This window comes from Salmo salar, chromosome 24, assembly GCF_965601325.2.
Source record: "Salmo salar chromosome 24, fSalSal1, whole genome shotgun sequence".
Taxonomy (NCBI): Eukaryota; Metazoa; Chordata; class Actinopteri; order Salmoniformes; family Salmonidae; genus Salmo; species Salmo salar.
The window spans coordinates 3741251-3764507 of record NC_138314.1 but is presented as its reverse complement, the minus strand read 5'-3'; the positions used below and the strand labels follow the sequence as shown (position 1 = coordinate 3764507).

Genomic DNA, 23257 nt, shown 5'->3' with positions numbered 1-23257 from the left:
CCATTGTTAAGATATTGACCAATAAGGTGTCCCTACGAAAGAGTTGTCAGGAGAGGCTATAGAGGCAAAGCTATGTTATATACTACTAGGCTAGCTATATATTATGTTAGTGTGGTGATACTGAGCAGTAAGGTGTTTGTGTCTGTGTTGAGGTACTGACCAGTAAAGTGTAGTGTTGAGATATTGTTAAAGGTAGACTCAGCGAAATTATGTTGCCATGAGCAGCACCGGACATATTATAATGAGCAAGATGCAAGACTTCGCTCCCACAGTCACACACAGGATCTGCGCATGTACACAGACTCGCTTCACACTTTTACAACATGGTAGCCACAGGACCAAAACAGCAGAGAAGTTGAGCCTCGCACTTCAGCGCTCTTAGTTGTTGCGGAAATTGACCCACTATGCTGTTTACTTTCTGCATCTAAGGTCATATTGCTGACTCTACCTTCAAATGGTAGGTACTGACCAGTAAGGTGTTCCTACGAAGGAGTTGGCAGGAGAGGCGATGGAGGCAGAGCCAAAGTCTGCCAGTTTGACCAGGCCTGGCTCAGTTAGCAGAATGTTTCCAGCTTTCACATCTCTGGAGAAAAAAATAAGCGATGACACATAAAACAGGGTTAGAATAGGGTGGTGGGATATGGTTCAAAGTGATATGGGCTACTAGGTGTATTAGCTACCTCTTGGGAGTGATAAGTTTGAAGTGCACTGGCGTCTGTCTTTTTCATGCATATGCCTGCATATCCACTAGCCTCTAATGTGGTGTGCATATGACAATGTGACTTTATAGTGATGCGTTTAAAAGCAGGAAGAAAAGGAAATATTGTCTCACTGTCAGGTTGAAATGCAAATAACTCAAGCTTAATAAAGGCATTTCCTTGAGCTCAGCTAAACAGTGAGCGAAGCACACATTTATTTAGGCCTGTACTTTGGGAGGCATACAATCTCACAATTCATTTATGTGGTGAATAAATATACTTATTTCTTTCCTTTCGGTTTCATAACTTTTAACATGGTAAAACAGTAATATTTGTCTTTATGGGCCATGGTGGTAAAATGATAAAGGTTTCATATAACATACTCCCTGAATATCACGTTTCAAGAAAAGGGCCTGTTGGAATGCACATTGAAATACAGATTAGGGTTGGCAGATGACAACTCTAAGAATGTTATCTCCGATGAGTTCATTATTACTTAACAATGAGAACAGAGGCACCACATATCTCGTCTCAGCAACAGCTCAAATGTGTTTTACATTTTTTTTTTTCACCTTTATTTAACCAGGTAGGCCAGTTGAGAACAGGTTCTCATTTACAACTGCGACCTGGCCAAGATAAAGCAAAGCGGTGCGACAAAAACAACACAGAGTTCCACATGGGATAAACAAATGTACGGTCAAAAACACAATAGAAAATATGTGCAGTGTGTGCAAATGTAGTAAGGTTAGGGAGGTAAGGCAATAAATAGGCCATAGTGGCAAAATAATTACAATTTAGCATCAACACTGGAGTGATGGATGTGAAGATGATGATGTGCAAGTAGAGATACTGGGGTGCAAAAGAGCAACAAAATAAATAACAATATGGGGATGAGGTAGTTGGGTGTGCTATTTACAGATGGGCTGTGTACAGGTACAGTGATCAGTGAGCTGCTCTGACAGCTGATGCTTAAAGTTAGTGAGGGAGATATGAGTCTCCAGCTTCAATGATTTTTGCAATTCGTTCCAGTCATTGGCAGCAGAGAACTGGAAGGAAAGGTAGCCAAAGGAGGTGTTGGCTTTGGGGATGACCAGTTGAAATATACCTGCTGGAGCACGTGCTATGGGTGGGTGTTGCTATAGAGACCAGTGAGCTGAGATAAGGTGGGGCTTTACCTAGCAAAGACTTATAGATGACCAGGAGCCAGTGGGTTTGGCGACGAATATGTAGCAAGGGCCAGCCAACGAGAGCATACAGGTCGCAGTGGTGGGTAGTATATGGGGCTTTGGTGACAAAATGGATGGCACTGTGATAGACTGTATCCAATTTGCTGAGTAGAGTGTTAGAGGCTATTTTGTAAATGACATTGCCGAAGTCAAGGATTGGTAGGATAGTCAGTTTTACGATGGTATGTTTGAGTGAAGGAGGTAGCATGAGTGAAGGAGGTTTTGTTGCGAAATAGGAAGCCGATTCTAGATGTAATTTTGGATTGGAGAAGCTTAATGTGAGTCTGGAAGGAGAGTTTACAGTCTAACCAGACACCTAGGTGTTTGTAGTTGTCCACATATTCTACGTCAGAACCATCCAGAGTAGATTTGCTAGGCGGGCGGGAGGGTGCGGGCAGCAATCGGTTGAAGAGTATGCATTTAGTTTTACTAGCATTTAAGAGCAGTTGGAGGCCACGGAAGGAGTGTTGTATGGCATTGAAGCTCGTTTGGAGGTTTGTTAACACAGTGTCCAAGGATGGGTCAGATGTATACAGAACGGTGTTGTCTGCGTAGAGGTGGATCAGAGAATCACCAGCAGCAAGAATGATATCATTAATATATACAGAGAAAAGAGTAGGCCCGAGAATTGAACCCTGTGGCACCCCCATAGAGACTGCCAGAGGTCTGGACAACAGGCCCTCCGATTTGACACACTGAACTCTATCTGAGAAGTAGTTGGTGAAACAGGCGAGTCTGTCATTTGAGAAACCAAGGCTATTGAGTCTGCCGATAAGAACGCGGTGATTGACAGAGTCGAAAGCCTTGGCCAGGTCGATGAAAACAGCTGCAAAGTACTGTCTTTTATCTATGACGGTTATGATATCATTTAGGACCTTGAGCGTGGCTGAGGTGCACCCATGACCAGCTCGAAAACCAGATTGCATAGTGGAGAAGGTACGGTGGGATTCGAAATGTTCGGTGATCTGTTTGTTAACTTGGCTTTCGAAGACTTTAGAAAGGCAGGGCAGGATAGATATAGGTCTGTAACAGTTTGGGTCAAGAGTTTCCGTGGCAGCTTTCTAATCTTTAGGGATTGCAGGCGATACGAAAGAGGTTGAACAGGCTAGTAGTAGGGGTTGCAACAATTGCGGCTGATAATTTTAGAAAGAGAGGGTCCAGATTGTCTAGCCCAGGTGATTTGTAGGGATCCAGATTTTGCAGCTCTTTCAGAACATCAGCTATCTGGATTTGGGTGAAGAAGAAGCTGGGGGGGGGGGGGGGGGGGGGGGCTTGGGCTTATTTAAGATGTTGATGACAAACATTTTAACGAGGGGGAAGATGGAAGACAGGTAGACCGACAGCTCACCTGTGAATCATATTATGGGAATGGAGGTAAGCCAGTCCTAGCAAGGCACCATGGGTTATGGCAGCAATTTCAACCTCTTGGAGCGGTTTCTTATGAACTGGAAGAGAGGGTACAAAGAAGAGAAAAATACATCAAGGGGGAAAACTGTCAGTGCTACCTAGAGACACAAGCAATCTGCCCTTCCTGATATGACACACAACAACAAACCCCAGAAGCATCTGTTAAATGTGTAAAGTCTAACAGGGTTGGGATAAAAGGGTTATAAAAACACATTCCTGGTGGGTGGATTGCTGCTCTGATAGCCTGGTCCCAGATCTGTTTGTGCGGTCATACCAACTTGATGACAATATGAGTTGGCAAGACAGCACAAACAAATCTGGGACCAGGCTAGCAGAGCGATGCCTAGCCTTAGAGTCAAAGGAAGTAGAACTACAGTGGAGGAATTTCAGAAACGCTTCACACACACAAAAATAGGTCAAAACCAGCCAACTGTCATGGCTGTTTAAAACTGTTTCCATGACAGCCAGGACAGGACACAAACAGAAGTGCTAAATATATCACGTAGGCCAAGGTGCGGAATGTTTGGAGACCCTGAACAGGAACATTCACAGTGGAATATTACACACCCTGTATAGAGAGAAAAGGTTCCTCACTTACCATGAATGTTGCATTACTAATGGGTTAATAAAGCACATGCTCAGAAAGAACCCAGATATTTTCATTGCGATTTTGTAACTTCTCTTTAAATTAACTGTGTGTGTGTGTTTAGGTGTATGTATGTGTGTGTGTGTGGTGTGTGTGTGTGTACTGCTCACCCTCTAGTAAATCTGATGCGGAACCTAGGCAGTACTCCATCACCAGCTGGAAGAGGCAGAAAGGTCATAGGTCAGAGACAAGTGGACACCCAAAAACACACCCAAGATTTAGAGTTACCTCCTTAAACAAATTACCAACAACCCCAAATATCTATTATATAATGACACAGACATTAACAAGGAAGGCCTCATTTATGACCATCACAGCAGAGGTGGTGGAAACCAAAAAAAAAGAGAAAGTGCAAAGAGATTTTCCTAACGACTTTTACACTGGAAGTGGTTGGTGCATATTTTAAAAGATCATGACATAAACCATGTTGTAAAAGGGAGGTTTAGAGAAGGAGACAAATGGTGAGAGACAGAGAATCAGAGAAACTTTGCAAAAGAGAGATGGAGAGAGACAAAAATGGGAAAGATAGAAAATGCTGAGACCGAGAGAGAAAGAGAATGAGCAAGATTATGAGAAAGAGAGTCAGAATGAGAGATGAAAAGAAAGAGTTGAAAGAAAGATAGAAGCAGCCTGATGAAGAGGGGGACAAAAAATGTTTTCCCTGGCAGCTCTGCCACACTCCACTGACCCAGGCAGTGTTATCCTTCAAGTAGCAGCCTTTGTACTCAATGGTGTTTGGATGGCGCAGCTGTTCCAAAAACTTGACCTCCTTAATGATGTCCTGCCATTTCTGAGGAGAGGGAGGGAGGGAATGAGAGAGAGAGTGTGTAAGAGTCAACAACATCAACACATCTGCAAAGAGCCCTTTTCACAGCATGTTGGCCCTGACATATTGGCCAGGGCAGTGGGTTGATGGATAGGTCAGTTCCATTTACACAAGGGAGGAGTTTGAACCCAACCCTTGACCCCAACCCAAGGCCTTGTGGATCGCAGGGAATGTTGAACCTCTGCCCTTAGGTGTGACCATACTGTGGCCAGAGTGGGGAGAGTGTGTAATTTCAAAGTGTTTGTGTTAGTTGTTCTCGTCTCATTTGATCTCTGCTACAAGGCCTACGTTGTGACCATTCCAGTGGCCAGGTTGTGATTTCAAAGATACCGAGTTGTGACCATCATTAGTGGCCAGAGGAAGGGACTGTCCATAGAATGTTGAACCTCCGTTTCAAGTCCTGAGGTGTGACCGTCCCATTGGCCATAGCGGGAAGAGTTTGAGAGGGAGTTCAAAACATTTGTATTAGTTGTCCTCTCAACTTGTTTAACCTCTGTTTCAAGGCCTGAGGTGTGACTGATAAAGCAGACAGAGTGCTAAATTAGTTCAACTTGTGTTTAAAGTGAGCAAAAGGCTGCAGTCCTCTCACCTCGGTGGTCTGTTTGCCATTGTAGGACATCTTCTTGATGGCCACCACCTCGTTGGAGTAGGAGTTTCTGGCCTGAGGGAGAGTAGAAGAGGGGAGTGAGAGTAGGGAAGAGAGAGGAGAGGAGGGAAAAAATAAATAAAGAGCGAGAGGGGTGAATGTGAGAACAGGCCTTTCTCGTAGAAACACACAGCTGTAGTCTGGATACAGGATATAGGCCTATATTTGACAGCTGGCTAGAATCCAGTTGGTAGCCAAAAAAACTGGTAAAAGTGGGTCATATGACTGAGATATAGCCAATCTCTATATATGGCTCTGAATCAAATGAGGGTAAATGGGAAACAAGAATCAACTGTCTCTTCAAAAGATGGCGATACTAAACACATGTGACAGAATTTGATCACCACAGGAAACTCCCTGTAGTTACAAATATGAGCATAGACAAAAACAAGCATAGAGGAAACAAGTAACTCAACAGAGAAGCTAGCTAGCTAGCTAGGTACTTAACCACACAGGGATTAGCACATTGCGTGTGTTAAAACCCCTAAGGCTTTTAGAACACATGGATGGCTTCCTCATACAAACATTGATGGTTCCTCATTCCATTTCAGTAATTTCCCCCCATACACATGCCTTTGGTCAGAAGGAATGTGAATGCATAGTTGAGCTATGAGCTAGCCACAGCAGCTAGCAAACACTTGCAGTTAGCAATCCTAGTAGCTCACAGCAGGTAAAGAAGAAGTGTATCAATGACCAAAAGGCACCAGGTTTTCATCATAGCCAGCCAAATCAGCCAGACAAGACTGATGGCCTCATCATGTGGCATGCTGACATACAGTACCTTAGCCATATAAATAGAATTACAAGAATGGGCAAATCCCTTCAGACTATGGCAATTTGACTGGAACATTTTAAGGGGCTACTCTGGGATTGGTATTTCCAATTTTGGACTTTTAAATTATCGATACACAGCCATTGACCTCGAATCCAGATTGCCCCTTTAAAACCATTTCCCATTCTAATAAGTATATTTCTATGAATGTAGCCTTGTCCGGTAGATGACTGGACTTAGAGGAGCACTAATGCCAGTCAACCAGGCCCAGTAAAATCTCCTGCCTGCCCTACTATCTATCCATCCATCCATCCATCACCAGCTGGCCTCGCCACTTAATGCGCAGAACAGCTGTCTTAGGAGGAAAGGCTTCAGTTTATCCCTCTCCCCCCAGCCTTGCATATGAAGAGGCTGGGGGATGGATGAGGGGAGGGAGGAGGGGAGGGAGGAGGAAAGGGATGATGGAGGTAGAAAGAAAGGGGTTGGGGAAAAGGATGGATGGAGGGAGGGTTGAAAGGAAGAGGACGGAGGGAGGGGAGGAGGAAAAGGAGGAGAGGGCTGGAGGGAGGGATGACAGGGGTGAAGGGAGGGGAGGAGGAGGATGGAGGGATTGGTGCTAGCAGATTCATTCTCCCTCTCTCCCGCTCTGCGTTGATTTAGATTCAAAGGCCTTCTGTCATTAGTGACGACCAGATTAAGAAATGCAGCAGAGACAGAGAATTTAACAGAAATGGCAGCAGAGTTATTATTAGACAACCTTGAGAGAGCGAGTGATCTTGTCCCTGGACTCTGACATCTATAGCCACAGACAGCTAGACTGGTTGTCTAACATGATCCTGACAGGGAATAGTATGGATTGCACACACCCAATGCATATAACACACAATGACCAGGGCCAGTCCTGGACTAAATAGCACTTTCAATTGACAATCGCCATGAAAGCATCTCCATTGGTTGAGAAATTGAAATGAAATAGGCCCTGTTCATTGGTTGGCCAATAACTTCAAATACTATCTAAGTACTAAATGTATTGTGAAAAATCTCCCAGTAATGCCTAGTTAAAATGACTTGCCTAGCTAAATAAAGGTTACATTTAAAAAATAAAATAAAAATAATAAAAATGGAAGAAATGTAAAGATTCTGAGTTAGAGATATTTTAATTTAGTATCCAGCCCTGAGGTACTACTCACAAAGTAGACAGCCCCAAAGCTGCCATGGCCGATCTCGTGCAGGTCACAGAAGACTTCCTCGGGGTCATCTTTGAAGAAGAGGTCGGCCAGCTCTGGGTCCTTCAGCGCTCCCTTCCGCGTGGACGAGGGCATGGTGGGGTGGGCAGGGCTAGACGGTACCGTGGTTACCGCAGTGTTCCACCTCACTGCAGCTGCTGCTCCTCATCCACGCGCCGGGCATTTACCATACCCACCTGGATGAGAGGAAACATACAGAGACAGCGAGAGAGAGAGAATTATTAGAATCGCCAATGTTTTTGAGTGTAATGTTTATTGTACATTTTTTATTGTTTATTTCACTTTTGTTTATTATCTCTTTCACTTGCTTCGGCAATGTACACATATGTTTCCCATGCCAAAAAGTAGAGAGAGAGATGGTAATAAGTTAGGACGTAACAGTGCAGACAGACAGCATTTATGATCACTATCTGGTTGGAAGACACACACAAACACACACAATTTCAAATACTTTATAAATCCACAAATCATAATTCATACAATAAGCATTCAAACATTTCAGGACAGGGATATCTGGACACCTAAGGAAACAGATAGCACCTTCTCCACACAGCAAGGCTGCCCCATGACACGGAGTAGTAACTTGCTAGCTGCGTCGTCTTATGCAGGCCTGCTATCTGAAGGCCACGTACTATCAGCCTGTGAACATGGCCGGGACAGCGAGCTTGCACTGATAGCCGAGGCGTGACACGAGGGGCTGGTATTTAAGCAGCTTGACAGTTAAGGCACGATCCATGTAGCAGACACACACACGTTTATGATGGAGTTACTGGACGCCTACACACAACATAGGGATTACATTTACAATCAGGACCTACAGACCAACACAAACATGCACATACACACAGTCTGATCAAGAGACTGAATCGGTACAACCTTGTCTGCTCCCATATCCTACTCATCCCCATATAACCTGATTCTTTCCAGGAATTACAAGCTGAATGTGTGTGTATGTCACATGAACAGTTGGCAGGGTAGAGGGGACAGAAGAAGATAGTAAGGCATGGACTGCTCACTGTCTGCTCCTGTTGCTCATCCAAGCAGAAGATCAGACAAACAGTTGGGGGAAAATACACACATGCACGCACACACAAACGCACACTGGACAGCTCGATCACCGCGAGTCATTGGTGCATCACTTCCACACATGCGCACACAAATGGACACACTCGGATGCACAGGGTAGCAGCAGCAGGTATGGCTGTTGTGAGTCACCAGACTGCAGCTAGGCCATCAAACATGTGGCATATAGCCTGAGCTATGTTCCAGTTAGTGACACACCAATGACTGTATATATAAATGGACAATGCCATCGATTACATGACACCATTCCTCCCATGTGAAGACTCAATGGCGCACTGAAGCCAAATTAAGTCAGTTAAGATGGCATCTCATGGAGACTTAACATGCGCAGTTTGAGCTACTCCAGGAAGTGACGTTGCAGGCTAGCTCACTGCTGCCCCCTCTCATTGAGTAACTAAAGTTGAAGGCCGACTGGGGTACTGCAGGCTGGTATTTGCAACTAAATTATCCTTATAACTTCTGTGTTCAATTTTAAAATAATCGGTTCAAGGACATACACCTGGGGTATTTAAAGCAATTATTGGTACCATGATTGTCTTCAATTAATTGTTTGAATTTACACAAAGATTTACATTTTTCCATTCACTATAATTGGGGATCCTGTTTTCTGCTAACAATGCCTGCAGTACCGCGGTCAGCCTTCAACATCCATGGTTTCAATGAGATTAGGAGTTCTCCCCTGGGAGGGAGGGACGGACACACAGACAGAGAGACCAGAGGGCCACATGATTACGCACATACACTTTTTTTTTACACAGGCAGAAAAACACAGGCAGAGATAGGAACACACACAGACACGCAACATCGTCATCATAATGCGTCATCATAATTCTCACGAGTTTCATCTTATTAAAGAGTTATCTTCTTTCCAGATACAAAAATATATCAAAAACCTTGTTACCACTGTAGGGGGTTTACGTTAGTTGCAAGTTATATTGTTTTGTCCTTGTCGCCTCCTTTATTATCATTTTACTTTCATTTTTAAAATGGGTATTAAATGGGTAATTGCAAACACCTGGTGTCCCAGGTCCAAAATCAGTCCCTGATTAGAGATGAACAATGAAAACAAATGCAGTGAAACGGTCTTCGAGGTCCAGAGTTGAGTTTGAGGGCTTTATGGTGTGAAAAACCGATAGGATATGTAGGAAGTATCCATAATAAAATCAAATTGTATTTGTCACATGTGCGGAATACAACAGGTGTAGACCTTACAGTGAAACGCTTACTTACAAGCCCTGAACCAACAATGCAGTTAAGAAAAAAATATATAAATAATTAAGGAGCAACAATAAAATAAAATAACAGTAGTGAGGCTATATTCAGGGGGTTCCAGTACAGAGTCAATGTGCGGGGGCACCGGTTAGTCGAGGTAATATGTATATGAAGGTAGAGGTAAAGTGACTATGCATGGTTAATAAAGAGAGAGTAGCAGCTGCATAGAAATGGGGGGGTGGGGACAATGCAAATAGTCCTGGTAGCCATTTGATTAACTGTTCAGGAGTCTTATGGCTTGTTAAGAAGCCTTTTATACCAAGACTTGGCGCTCCGGTACTGCTTGCCGTGTGGTATCAGAGAGAACAGTCTATGACTAGTGTGGCTGGAGTCCTTGGCAATGTTTTGGGCCTTCCTCTGACACCGCCTGGTATAGAGGTCCTGGATGGCAGGAAGCTTGGCCCCAGTGATGTACTGGGCCGTACGCACTACCCTCTGTAGTACCTTGTGGTTGGAGGCCGAGCAGTTGCCATACCAGGTGGTGATGCAACCAGTCAGGATCCTCTCGATGGTGCAGCTGTAGAACCATTTGAGGATCTGAGGACCCATGCCACATCTTTTCAGTCTCCTGAGGGGGAATAGGCTTTGTTGTGCCCTCTTCTCGATGCATGACAGCCTGGGTACAAGGGTTCTAATGTGTACAATACAATACTGTGCATTGTTTTAGATTCTTGCTATACACTCAAAAAATGATGGGTTCAAAAAGGGTTCTTCTAAGATCCTCAAAGTTCTTTGAAGAACCTTAGGGTTCTTGGCACTGAAAATTGCCCCCAAAAGGTTATTCCAAGAACCCTATAGGAGGTGGGGTTCATCGAGGAACCTCCTTAGTTGGTGGGGGTTCTTGCAGGAACCTAACTGCCCAACTGAAACATTTGGATTTGAAGTTGAAAGGACAACAGGCACTTAAATTAACATTTTTAAGATCTCCTCAATTTAAGGTAAGGTTTGTATGTCTAAATTCATATTGTTTTATGATGATACCATCTATCTTTTTATATTTGTACCAATCTTTCTAAAATTGAAAAAGGACACAATTCAATGGATATCAAACCAACAAAGAGGTAAGAATATGTAGGCTATAACAATATGTTGAAGGCTAGCTGTATTGGGTGCAGATGACTGAACTGCTCACTTTTGTGTCTGTAGGTATACAGACGAGGAGGCATACAAAGGTATGTCAATTGGTATGTTATGCAGATCACATCTACCTCATCCCATAGGCCTCTACATTATGGACAAGGTATGCGTATGAAAACCATTATCAAAACATATCTTTTTTTCATTCACAAGGTATGAATGCTGTCATGTGCATGTTTTGTTAATCATCTGTATAATTACTATTTTTGGGATTCAGACTTCACCCTCCCTACACATCTGATGAATATAACAGGAAACCTGTTCGATCACCATGCACTGCAAAATCATCCTGGCTATGGATGCGGAGAACATCAATACATTAATATCAACACACCAGAGGATATACCAATTGGTCTTGGGGCTATGCTGGGAGTTTGCCTCATACTTGGATTTTTTATTCTGCTTTGCCACTAAAATCATTAAACACTGACAACTAAAATAGTGTTATTGATATTATTGTTATGCATATTACTATGAATAATAACAACAACAACAATAATAAAAATAAATAATAATTAGGTGAGGGGGCTAGTTAAAAAATGAACCCCAAAAGGTTATTCAAAAGGTTCTTGAGGACCCATTAAGAGGGTTCTTCGAAGAACTTATAGGGGTTCCCCCACAGTTTCAATTTGAAGAACCCCTAAAGGATACTCCAGGAACCTTTTCTCCTTAAAACGTAGCGTTACTCTGTTAAACTAAAGTTCAGTTCACACATACAACTTACATAATTACTGCTTTGCAAAACCTGTGAAAAATATGGGTTGAAACCTTTTTAAAAACATTGATTCATTCCACCACTGAGTTAGGAATGGATAAACCACTGGCAACTTCTCAGTTCATGGTCAGATTGTTCTGAATGAAATAGGCGCCATGTTTCTTACTGGCCTCTGCTGTTATAGACCTTACATAGAACGATAAATACACCCTTTAGCTATAGAAAAACACCATGTATTCAAACATCCTGCAATCATTCACTGGCCCTTCCGACATGCCAACAGGGAAAACACACTGTGTGTGTGTGTGTGTGTGAGAGAGAGAGAGTGTATGTGAGAGTGTGTGAGAGTGCGCGTGCAGAGACCGTGTTTTTGTTTCCATGATTATAGGCTAGACAGTGAATCCAAATAAAGTATTCCAAATGTGTGTGTGTGTGTGTGTGTGTGTCTCTTCATTGCATCATCCTGGTCGGTCTCCCCTCTCCTCCTGTTGAGCTCAAACCTCTCCAGTAAGAGCTTCAAATAAAACCTGACGTAAGCCCCCCACTCAATCTGGATACACAGCTTCCACCAGATAAAAGAACACAGAGAGACAGAGAGAGAGAGAGAGACAGAGGTGAGATAAAGAGAGAAAATAAAGGAGAGAGAAGAGCACATGAGAGAAAGAGCATCAGTGATTTTACCCACGTGGTAGGGGTTTCAAAAGGTTTCAAAGCCACTGATTGCACAAAACATTCTGAACACCTTCCTAATATTGAGATGCACCACCTTTTGCCCTCAGAACAGCCTCAGTCGGGGCATAGACTCCACAAAGTGTCGAAAGTGTTTAACAGGGATGCTGGCTTATGTTGACTCCAATGCTTCCCACAGTGTGTCATGTTGGCTGAATGTCCTTTTGGTAGTGGAGTATTCTTGATACACATGGGAAACTGTTGAGCGTGAGAATCCCAGCAGCGTTGCAGTTCTTGACACACTCAAACCGGTGCGCCTGGCACCCACTACCATACCCCGTTCAAAGGTACTTCAATCTTTTGTCTTGCCCATTCACCCTCTGAATGGCATATATACACAATCCATGTCTCAACTGTCTCAAGACTTTAAAAATCCTTCGAGGTTGGGACGCTCGACAACACGAAATTGCAGAGCGCCAAATTCAAAACAACAGAAAGTCCATAATTAAAATTCCTCTAACATACAAGTATTATACACCATTTTATAGATAAACTTCTTGTTAATCCAACCACAGTGTCCGATTTCAAAAAGGCTTTACGGCGAAAGCACACCATACGATTATGTTAGGTCAGTGCCTAGTCACAGAAAACCATACAGCCATTTTCCAGCCAAGGAGAGGGCTCACAAAAGTCAGAAATAGCGATTAAATTAATCACTAACCTTTGATGATCTTCATCAGATGGCACTCACAGGACTTCATGTTACACAATAAATGTTTGTTTTGTTCGATAATGTCCCTCTTTATGTCCAAAAACCTCAGTTGAAATTGGCGCGTTTTGTTCAGTAATCATTGTCTCAAACAAACATCCGGTGAAATTTCAGAGAGCCACATCAAATTACAGAAATACTCATCATAAACATTGATGAAAGATAAACGTCTTGTTAATCCAGCCACTGTGCGTTTAATTCAGTAATCCAAAAGGCACAAAGCGTGCTCTCAACATCCAGACGAAAAGTCAAAAAAGTACAGTAAAAGTTCGTAGAAACATGTCAAACGATGTTTAAAATCAATCCTCAGTTTGTTTTTGTCATAAATAATCAATAATATTTCAACCGGACTAAAGCTTCATCAATAGAAAAGGAGAAACAAGAAAGGCGCGTTCCCGATCACGTGGTGGACTCATGTCTGGAAATTTCCACTGTCCACTTATTGAAAGTGCTGTATCTCCCTCATTTTTCAGAGTAAAAGCCTGAAACAATGCCTAAAGACTGGCCACGTGTAGAAGAAGCCATAGAGATCGTGAACTGGGTCCTAAGTCCTTGTATGGTAGTACTTATATAGTACTTCCTGGATGGCTTTTCCTCAGGTTTTCGCCTGCCACATCAGTTCTGTTATACTCACAGACATTATTTTAACAGTTTTGGAAACTATAGTGTTTTCTATCCAAATCTACTAATTATATGCATATCCTAGCTTCTGGGCCTGAGTAGCAGGCAGTTTAATTTTGGCACGCTTTTCATCCAAAATTCCGAATGCTGCCCCCTACCCCAGTGAAGTTAACTGGTCTCCTCCCATACTTTTAGACGGATTTAAGTGGATTTAACAAGTGACATGAATAAGAGATTATAGCTTTCACCTGGATTCACCCAGTCAGTACTAATGTTTTGTCCACTCAGTGTAAATGAGAGTGATAGAAGGAGAGAGGGAAGAGGGTCTGAGATAGAAATTGAGAAAATTAAGAAGCCACATGCTCACTCAAGGGACACTTCACTTCCATCTCTCTTCCCTCTTTTTTTGCTCTCCTCCTGCTCCTCTCCTCCTCAGTAGAAATGTGTGATATGATGCAACAACAGGTTGTAACAGTGCTGTTGGGTTAGTTCAACAACTGCTTCCCTGTCCTCCCTCTACCCACTTACACCGTTTGGTGTGTGTGTGTGTTTGGGAATAATTTGCGGATCTATGACTGCCATTGTGCTAAGGGAGGTGTTCAGCGAAGAGGTTTAGATTAGTGTGTGTGTGTGTGTGTGTGTGTGTGTGTGTGTGTGTGTGTGTGTGTGTGTGTGTGTGTGTGTGTGTGTGTGTGTGTGTGTGTGTAAATATGCTCACGTGTGTATGAGGGAGTGCACATGCATGCATTTAGGTCCGCGTGAATGAATGAGTGGGTGCATATAGTACAGAGCCTTCAGAAAGTATTCACACCCCTTTTTTTTCCCACATTTGTTGCGTTAGTCTGAATTGAAAATGGATTACATTTAGATTTTGTGTCATTGATCTACACACAATACCACATAATGTCAGTAGAATTTTGTTTGTAGAACATTTTCGAAATTCATTAAAAAAATTAAGCTGAAATGTCTAGAGTCAATTAGTATTCAACCCCTTTGTTATGGCATACCTAAATAAGTTTAGGAGTAAACATTTGCTTAACAAATCACATAATAAGCTGCATGGAATCACAGTGTGTGCAATTATAGGGGTTAAAATGATTTTTGAATGACTACCCCATCTCTGTACCCCACACAAACAGATAATTGTAAGGTCCCTCAATTGAGTAGTGATTTTCAAGCACAGAATCAACCACAAAGACGTTTTTCAATGCCTCGCAAAGAAGGGCACCGATTGGTAGATGTGTAAACATTTAAAAAAAGCAGACGCCGACTGTCCCTTTGAGCATGGTGAAGTTATTAATTAGGCTTTGGATGGTATATCAATACACCCAGTCACTACAAAGATGCAGGCATCCTTCCCAACTCAGTTGCTGAAGAGGGATTCCACCATGAGGCCAATGGTGATTTTAAAACAGTTACTGAGTTTAATGGTCGTGATATGAGAAAACTGAGGATGGATCAACAAGGGCTGTGGCGGTCATGACATTTTGTAAGCCGGTTAATGTCATGCAAAAGACTGTCGGTATCATGGTAATTTACCGTTAATTAACATAAACATGTTTAGCATCTCCAGGCCTCCATGCATACAAGCAGCTGATATGCACCTTTGGAACATTAGATTTAAAAAAAGTCTAAAGAAACATGATATGAAAAAAAAATGTATTTCAGGAAGAACAGAATATGAGTTGGCTATGAAGTGGCTATGTTGAGCGTAAAAGTGATCATTTGAAACAGCTCTTATATGCTAGATTTAGAGTTATTTGGCAACTTTAGTTGTGAATGATACAAAGCTTAGAATGCCTTAGAAATCAAAGGATATATGATATGGGTTGCATGATGCAGCTATAGGCTGCACACACTGTTCTCTTTTCAAGTGATCACATTTTCACCCATCAGACTACTCTCAATTTAATCTTGTCTTTACTAATTTGTTAAAATAGTTTTGATTTAGAATGGCTCATTACTAAATGGGCAGGAACAGGGGCAGGAGAAAAAATACAAGTCATCTGTATGCACTGGAATGGCGAATGGAGGGCACTTTCCCACCTGTAAATGTTTCACTCATGTCTGGAAGTCTACCTGTGTGACAGGTGATATTCTGCACAAACTCTGTATGACATAGGCTCTCCAAACCTGTTCCTGCAGCTACCCAGTCCTTAATTTGGGAAACCAGGTTAAATCTGTCCAGAAACAGTAACATGTTTTCACAACAAAACATATTTGCTTAAACTGTTGACAGCCCCTCTTTCTGCCCGCTTTAGAAAGGAATGAGGGGAGAAGATGGAAATGCTCGGTGGTGAGATTTTCTGTAGCTAAAAGGTAATGTGTCAGCATATTAATGATGAAAATATATATTTTTAAATGCCCTTTTAATAGGCTATTCAAAATAAAATACAAATTCACTTTAATTGTAGGCCAACTCTGAATTTGTTTAACCTGTCAAGGTATAGGGGGCAGTATTTTCGATTTTGGATGAAAAACGTGCCCAGAGTAAACTGCCTAATACTCGGGCCCAGAGTCAAATATTAGCATATTATTAGTAGATTTGGATAGAAAACACTGTGAGGTTTCTAAAACTGTTTGAATGATGTCTGTGAGTATAACAGAACTCATATGGCAGGCAAAAACCTGAGAAAAATCCAACCAGGAAGTGGGAAATCTGATGCTTGTAGTCTTTTCAAGTCATTGCTTATCTAACACAGTGACTTAGGGTTCATTTTGCACTTCCTAAGTCTTCCACTAGATGTCAACAGTCCTTAGAACCTAGTTTCAGGCTTTTGCGGTGAACACAGAGCGAACAAGAAGGCCGGGAAGTTGGTGACTCAGAAAATGACATGAGTTTTGAGGCGCACGTTCACGTGATGAGATCGCTGTGTTCCATAACGTTTTTCAAGACATTGGAATCGTCCGGTTGGAAAAGTTTTATGTTAAAAAGGCCCTAAAGATTGATGCTATACAACGTTTGACATGTTTCAACGAACGTAAATATAAGTTTTTTTTACTTTTCGTCATGAAATTTTGGGGAAATTTGGAGTAGCTTACTGAATGCGCTAACAACAAGGACTTTATCGAACAAAACAACATTTATTGTGGACCTGGGATTCCTGGAAGTGCCTTCTGATGAAGATCAAAGGAAAGTGAATATTTATAATGCTATTCATGATTTTAGAAGACTCCAAAATGGCGGGTATCTGTATTGCCTGGTGTATTTTTCTGAGCGCCGTACTCAGATTATTGCAAAGTGTGCTTTCCCCGTGAAGCTTTTTTGAAATGTGTCACAGCGGTTGCATTCAGGAGATGTTTATCTATAATTCTTTGAATAACAGTTTAATATTTTATCAACGTTTATGATGAGTATTTTTGTAAATTGTTGTGCTGATTCACCGGAGGTTTTGGAGGAAAAATATTTTCTGAACATCACGCGCCAATGTAAAAATGGGGTTTTTGGATATAAATATGAACTATCGAACAAAACATACATGTATTGTGTAACATTGAGTCCTAGGAGTGTCATCTGATGAAGATCGTCAAAGGTTAGTGCTTAATTTTAGCTGTATTTATAGTTTTTGTGACCCCTCTCCTGCTTGGAAAATGGCTGTGTGGTTTTTCTTGTGTTGGCACTATCCTAACATAATCTAACTTTATGCTTTCGCCGTAAAGCCTTTTTGAAATCGGACAATGTGGTTGGATTAAGGAGAGGTTTATCTTTAAAATGGTGTAAAATAGTTCTATGTTTGAGAACTTTGAATTATGACATTTTGTTGTTTTGAATTTGGCGCTCTGATTTTTCACTGGCTGTTGAATAGTGTAAACCGTGGGTGGGACAGTAGCATCCCACGCAGCGCTGAGAAGCTAATTTAAGCTACCAATTATGTACCAAAGACTTCAAATCATTTTTTAAATGTTTTTCTGCCATGCGTAATATGTCTAGGCTATGCATTGTGTAACAGCACAGTCATTATTTTAATTCAGGTTTTATTTTTAATAAAACCTGAATTAAAATAATGACTGATGATATATATATATATATATATAGGCCTATGATTATGCATAAACTCTAATATGCATATGGTAGTTTTGAATTAATTATCCCCTTAAAAAGCTCTGTCCATTTCATGTGCTAGGCTTTGAAATAACATCCACAACAACCATGTTTTACACTCAGTTTTAATCTGCTGTTGAACTTCTTTCTTCAAATTGATCAATCACAGTGAGGTGAGTTTTAAAAGCACATACTGTTTTAACGATAAGTGTTTGATGTGATTTTCAATTGCATTTGCATTGATGTCAGAGTGGTTAGAGGGACAATAGAGCCCTGAGTACCAGGCCATTAGCGACCTGATGATCGTTAGCGAGTTGGATACTACTAACACGTGTCCAGAGTGCATAAAAGGAGATTACCGTGACTCAACAGTCATTTAGAATTTGACTGCGGTCATGACTCATGACTGCCGGTGTGGTGGTAATACAGACTGCAACAGCCCTAGGATCAACAACATTGTAGTTACTCAACAATACTAACCTAAATGACAGAGTGAAAAGAAGTAATCCTGTACAGAATATAAATATTCCAAAACATGCATCCTGTTTGCAACAAGGCACTTAAGTAATACAAAAAAAATGTGGCTCATCATCGGCAAAGACTAGGGAGTTTAAGATAAAAAGAAACGGAATACAGGCAAAATCCTAGAGGAAAACCTGCTACAGACTTCTTTTTAACAGCCACTGGGAGAGAAATTCACCTTTCAGCAGGACAATAACGTAAAACACAAGGCCAAATCTACACTGGAGATGCTTACCATGACAACATTGAATATTCCTGAGTGGCATAAAGTTTTGACTTAAATTGGCATGAAAATCTATGGCAAGACTTGAAAATGGCTTTCTTGCAATGATCAACAACCAAATTCACAGAGCTTGAAGATTTAAAAAAGGAATAATTGGGAAATATTGTACAATCCAGGAGTGCAAAGCTCTTAGAGACTTACCCAGAAAGACTCCCAGCTGTAATCGCTGCTAAAGGTATGTCTAACATGTTTTGTCTCAGGGGTGTGAATACCCATCTAATCAAGAAATATTAGTTTTATTTTTCATTCATTTTTAGTAAACATTGACAGAGTATTTTGTGTATGTCATTGTCCAAAAATTACACCTAAAATCCCAATTTCTAACAACAAAATGTAGAAAAAGTCAAGGGGAGAAATACTTTCTGAAGGCACTGTATGTGTGCGTGGGTAGGTGTGTGGTTAAAGAGCGAGAGGGGGGAGGTAATGTAATTGCGATGGACTGGTTCATTAGAGTGATAATGATGATGATCAGGCGCACGCACGCACACACACTCCCATTAAGAATATTCATAAACAGACATACACTCACATCTCCTCTTGCCCAAATACACATGCAAGCACGCACACGATTGTTTCTCACGCTGTGAGTTCCCTGAGGTCCCTGCACTGCCATTACTAATTCATCTCTAAACGTGTTTCTATAAAAGACCACCATCAGGCTGCTGAATATTATATTCTATAGCTCTGCTCTGACATGCACACACGCATGGATGTGCGTGCCCATGCATGGCTACGCACACACATGCAGTAACACATATGCCAGAGCTCTACTCCGCTTAGAGCTACCTGGTACAGTGAGATTGATGTTGATGGACTGGGTGAAAACACACTGAGGAGTTCTCTCTCTCCATCTCTCTCTGCCTCTTTCTCTTACACTCGGCCAAACATGAACACTCTGAGGATGCAATGGCTCTTTCTCTCTTTCTCACTCATTCCATCCCTCTCTTCTTCTCTGTTCCTCTCTCCATCTCTCCCAATGATTGTGTATTCCATTTGAACTCCTACGAGTGAGTTGAATGCGAAAGCAGCGGCTTTAGCGGCTCACGGCCCTCCGCATTAAGGAATCAGGATTTATACAGACTGTGGGAATTCTTAACGGATTCAAACGCGGCCGGGGACTTGTAATAAAAGAAAAAGATAAACTTGGCAAATTGTGCGTTGAGATAACGTATGGTGGGATAGATAGAGAGGGAGGGAAGGAAGGAAGGAAGGACGGAAGGAGAGAAAGTGAGAATTACTTAATGATACTACTATCATGACATAACAGAGTAGAATTAGGGATTTTCATAGGGTATTATACTATGGTATTCATTCCCATAGAGAATCACTTCACTTTAGTAAAGCCATACTAATCAAGACAGACAGCCTTGCCCTGGTGGCAGGTAGACTAGCAGTTAAGTGTCATTCCAGTAACTGAAAGGTTGCTGGCTCAAATCCCCAAGCCAACTAGTTGAAAAATCTTGAGCAAGTCACTCTGGATAAGAGAGTATGCTAAATCACTAAAATGTAAAATGAGTACATGTGTTCTTGAAAATAACACACTTTAACACAGGGGTTAGGTCATTCAATCTCACACAGACACATGTAGGGACACTCCCTCCCCCTCCCACCCACCCACTCCTTCCCTCCCCAGGACCCCCCAGCGCTCTGCCTGGGCGCTGCAATACTCTGACTCAGCTGCCAGCTTTCCTCCTAGCGATATTGGTCTGTGTGTGTGTGGGGAGAGAAACTGGAGCAAGCTGTGGCAAGAGAAAGCTTGCTTCTCTTCTCCCAGAGAAGAGTTTAATTCTGAGTGATTGGTTCACGAAGGCAGCAGCATCACGCCGGCTCTCGTATGTAGAGCAGCAAGAGATGAGCAACCATTACAGTCGCCTGCTTGGTTGCAATACAATATGAGGGAGCAGACTTGATTGACAAAGGACTAAATGGTTCAAAATGAAAACATTTATCGATCAGAATAGATTGAATATTGATTTTGAGGATAGGTTCTGACAGTTGACTCTGATGATTCCTGCACAGGCCACATACAGTACAGACTAGTCTGAATATAGGTTAAGTGTAGGTGGCATTGGTTAAAATTGTCCGCTAGTGCTAGACGACCATATTACCTTAGAAAGTGTATGAGGGGCTGCTGCTGTTCTCCGGGCTCAGAGTGGGTCTACAGCCCACTCCGCTGCTTCATGACTGGAACAGATGATGGGGGAAAACCTGAGGAAACACAGAATGGGAGAGGATATGCTTAAAGAATGTGGTCAAAAACACTTACATATCACATAGCCTAAATACAGTCAGACTCCTGATAAATGCATTGGTGCTTCAAAATGTTGTGAAATTGTTTGCACTTATCAAGGAGTTGGCTGTATAGCCTAGTTGTGATTCTCCCCAGACCTGCGTTCAAATACTATTTGGGGTTTAGTAGTTGAATATCTTTTTTTTAACCTTTATTAAACTAGGCAAGTCAGTTTAGAACAAATTCTTATTTACAATGACGGGCTACCCGGACGACACACCCATTATTTGAAAATACTCAAATACACAGAAAATAAGTATATCATCTATTTTAACCCAGATCTGATTTTCTCAAGTTGTTAAAGCAAAATATTTCTGCACATAGGGGAAACACTGGTTTTATTCTGTGTTGTTACAGTATAAAATTCTTATTATATATATTTTTTAATCGCAATCGAGAACCATGATTTAAAAAAAATTATGGAACCGAAACGACCTCAAAAAGTACTAATCGCTCAGACTAGAGTTGGGTGTTCATAACGAGTGCAGGGCAGTCCTATCATACACTGGGTTGACAGGTGGTGGAACATCCTCATCCACAAAGACACAAGAACAACTCCGTTCTGGCACCTAGCTAGAGTCTGGTCATGTTGTCAGTGGCCAAACAACACGTTATGAACACCCAACCAGACAACATCAGCCAAGAGAAAAGAGACTATTATTCAACCAAGGACCCCTGACCTCTTACTCAGAGAACTAGTTCCTCTTTTCTCCAAACGACTTATTCCTGTTCGATACCATAAGCCTCAGGATAAGGTTTGGTATAAAAATATTGAAAAATAAAGGAAAGGGATAAAATTGTATTGTGCTTCTTGTGAGTGTTGCTGCATGATTAATAACAAAAACTGACGCAGGAGGCAGGAGCCTCGGGAAAGCTAAGCCCTCAACTCTTCTCCTCAGAGACAGTGAGAGAGAAAGAGAGAGATAGAGGAGAGGAGGATAGTGGTCAAAGGGCAAGAGAGGGAACGAGGGGAATGAGGGAAAGAGAGGGGGTCCTATATTGGGTGATGTAACTAACAGAGCTAGGTCAGAGAAGGCCTCGTAGCCAATGGCAGGAGATGGCCTTCAGACACTGTTATTGGTGTGTGACCGTGTGTCAGACTGTGTGTGTGTGTATGTGTGTGTGTGCGCGCGAGTGATCTATGTGCAGGACAGACAGTGTATGCGCACAGACATCTTTCAGACACTTATTGGCTCACAGAGACACAGCCTGGCTGAATGTGTCTGAGTGAGGACAAATAGGGAGGAGACAGCCTCTGGCTGCCATGAGCCATTTTACAAGAAAGAAGGATGGTGTGTGTGTGTGTGTGTGAGAGAGTCAGTCAGTGTCTTCTGTAGGGCCACAGAGACAGTGAAAAAAAATTGACATGGCCTACTTTGTGAATTGAAGCAATTGTACACGAGATGGCTTGTTAAACATTTTTTAGCTGGTACCTTATATCTAAGACCACAGCACAGCTGTGCAAAAAAAGTTATTTAACAGTGATAGAAAATGTGTTTAGGAAACTGCTTTTTTTTTTTACAATGGGTTACAATGGGAAATAAAAAACACTATTTTGATAAAATGTATTCACAGGCTACTATTTCATCATGAGAATATAGTGCCAACACAAATCTAGGGCCAACTGGTCATTAGATTGATTTACTCTCATTCAAACCGACTGGTCGTTCATTTGATTGTCATTGTTGTCAGCAAACCCCTCTGTGTAGTTAGTTCGATTGGCAACGTCCGTTTGGGCAGGTTGCTATGGGCAGGCAGGCACTGCTAGTGCTGCTGCTGACAGTGATAGTGCTGTCAATGGTGCTGAATATAGTGCGTCAATCATCAATACTCATCAAGCAGAAATACAGTCTACACTTGTAGCCTACTGCCAGACCATTTTACAGAAAAGGCAATTATTGTAATCATAACACTGACAATTTATTTATTTCAATCACCCACTAGATGATGCTATGCAAGCTCTTCCCTTTTGCTAGCTGGAGAGACACCAAACCAGTTGTATTTCGTTTCGTTTGACTTGTTATTCGATTGACATGTCTTTGCATATTTCTTTTTTTTTTATTTCACCTTTATTTAACCAGGTAGGCTAGTTGAGAACAAGTTCTCATTTACAACTGCAACCTGGCCAAGAATAAAGCAAAGCAGTTCGACACATACAACACAGAGTTACACATGGAATAAACAAACATACAGTCAATAATACAGTCAATAATATATATAAAAAGTATGCGAAAGCATTATTTTGCCAGCATCAGAAAAGCTGTCTGTCCTGACACGTTCATATGGGCCAGTGGAGAGCGCTATTCAAAATTGAAACAATGATGCAAAGGTGAGGAGGCAAACAGCAACATTTGTACAAGCCCCTGTTGTTGCAAACCAAATGTTA

General features: G+C 41.8%; 1 protein-coding gene across 3 annotated transcripts in view; it reads right to left on the bottom strand.

Moving 5' to 3' along the window:
• The window catches only part of taok3a (TAO kinase 3a), a 106799-nt gene that overhangs the window by 25301 nt on the left and 58241 nt on the right, over window positions 1-23257 (bottom strand). For all 3 annotated transcript variants that reach the window (NM_001173604.1, XM_014170603.3, XM_014170605.3), the window contains exons 2-8: window positions 20690-20789; window positions 7412-7644; window positions 5393-5464; window positions 4666-4767; window positions 4088-4133; window positions 3273-3369; window positions 470-583 (exon numbers count right to left, since the gene is read on the bottom strand). In NM_001173604.1, the coding sequence (NP_001167075.1) occupies window positions 470-583; window positions 3273-3369; window positions 4088-4133; window positions 4666-4767; window positions 5393-5464; window positions 7412-7543 (563 nt within the window). In that variant the 5' untranslated portion in view covers window positions 7544-7644; window positions 20690-20789. The remainder of the gene's footprint in view (window positions 1-469; window positions 584-3272; window positions 3370-4087; window positions 4134-4665; window positions 4768-5392; window positions 5465-7411; window positions 7645-20689; window positions 20790-23257) is intronic.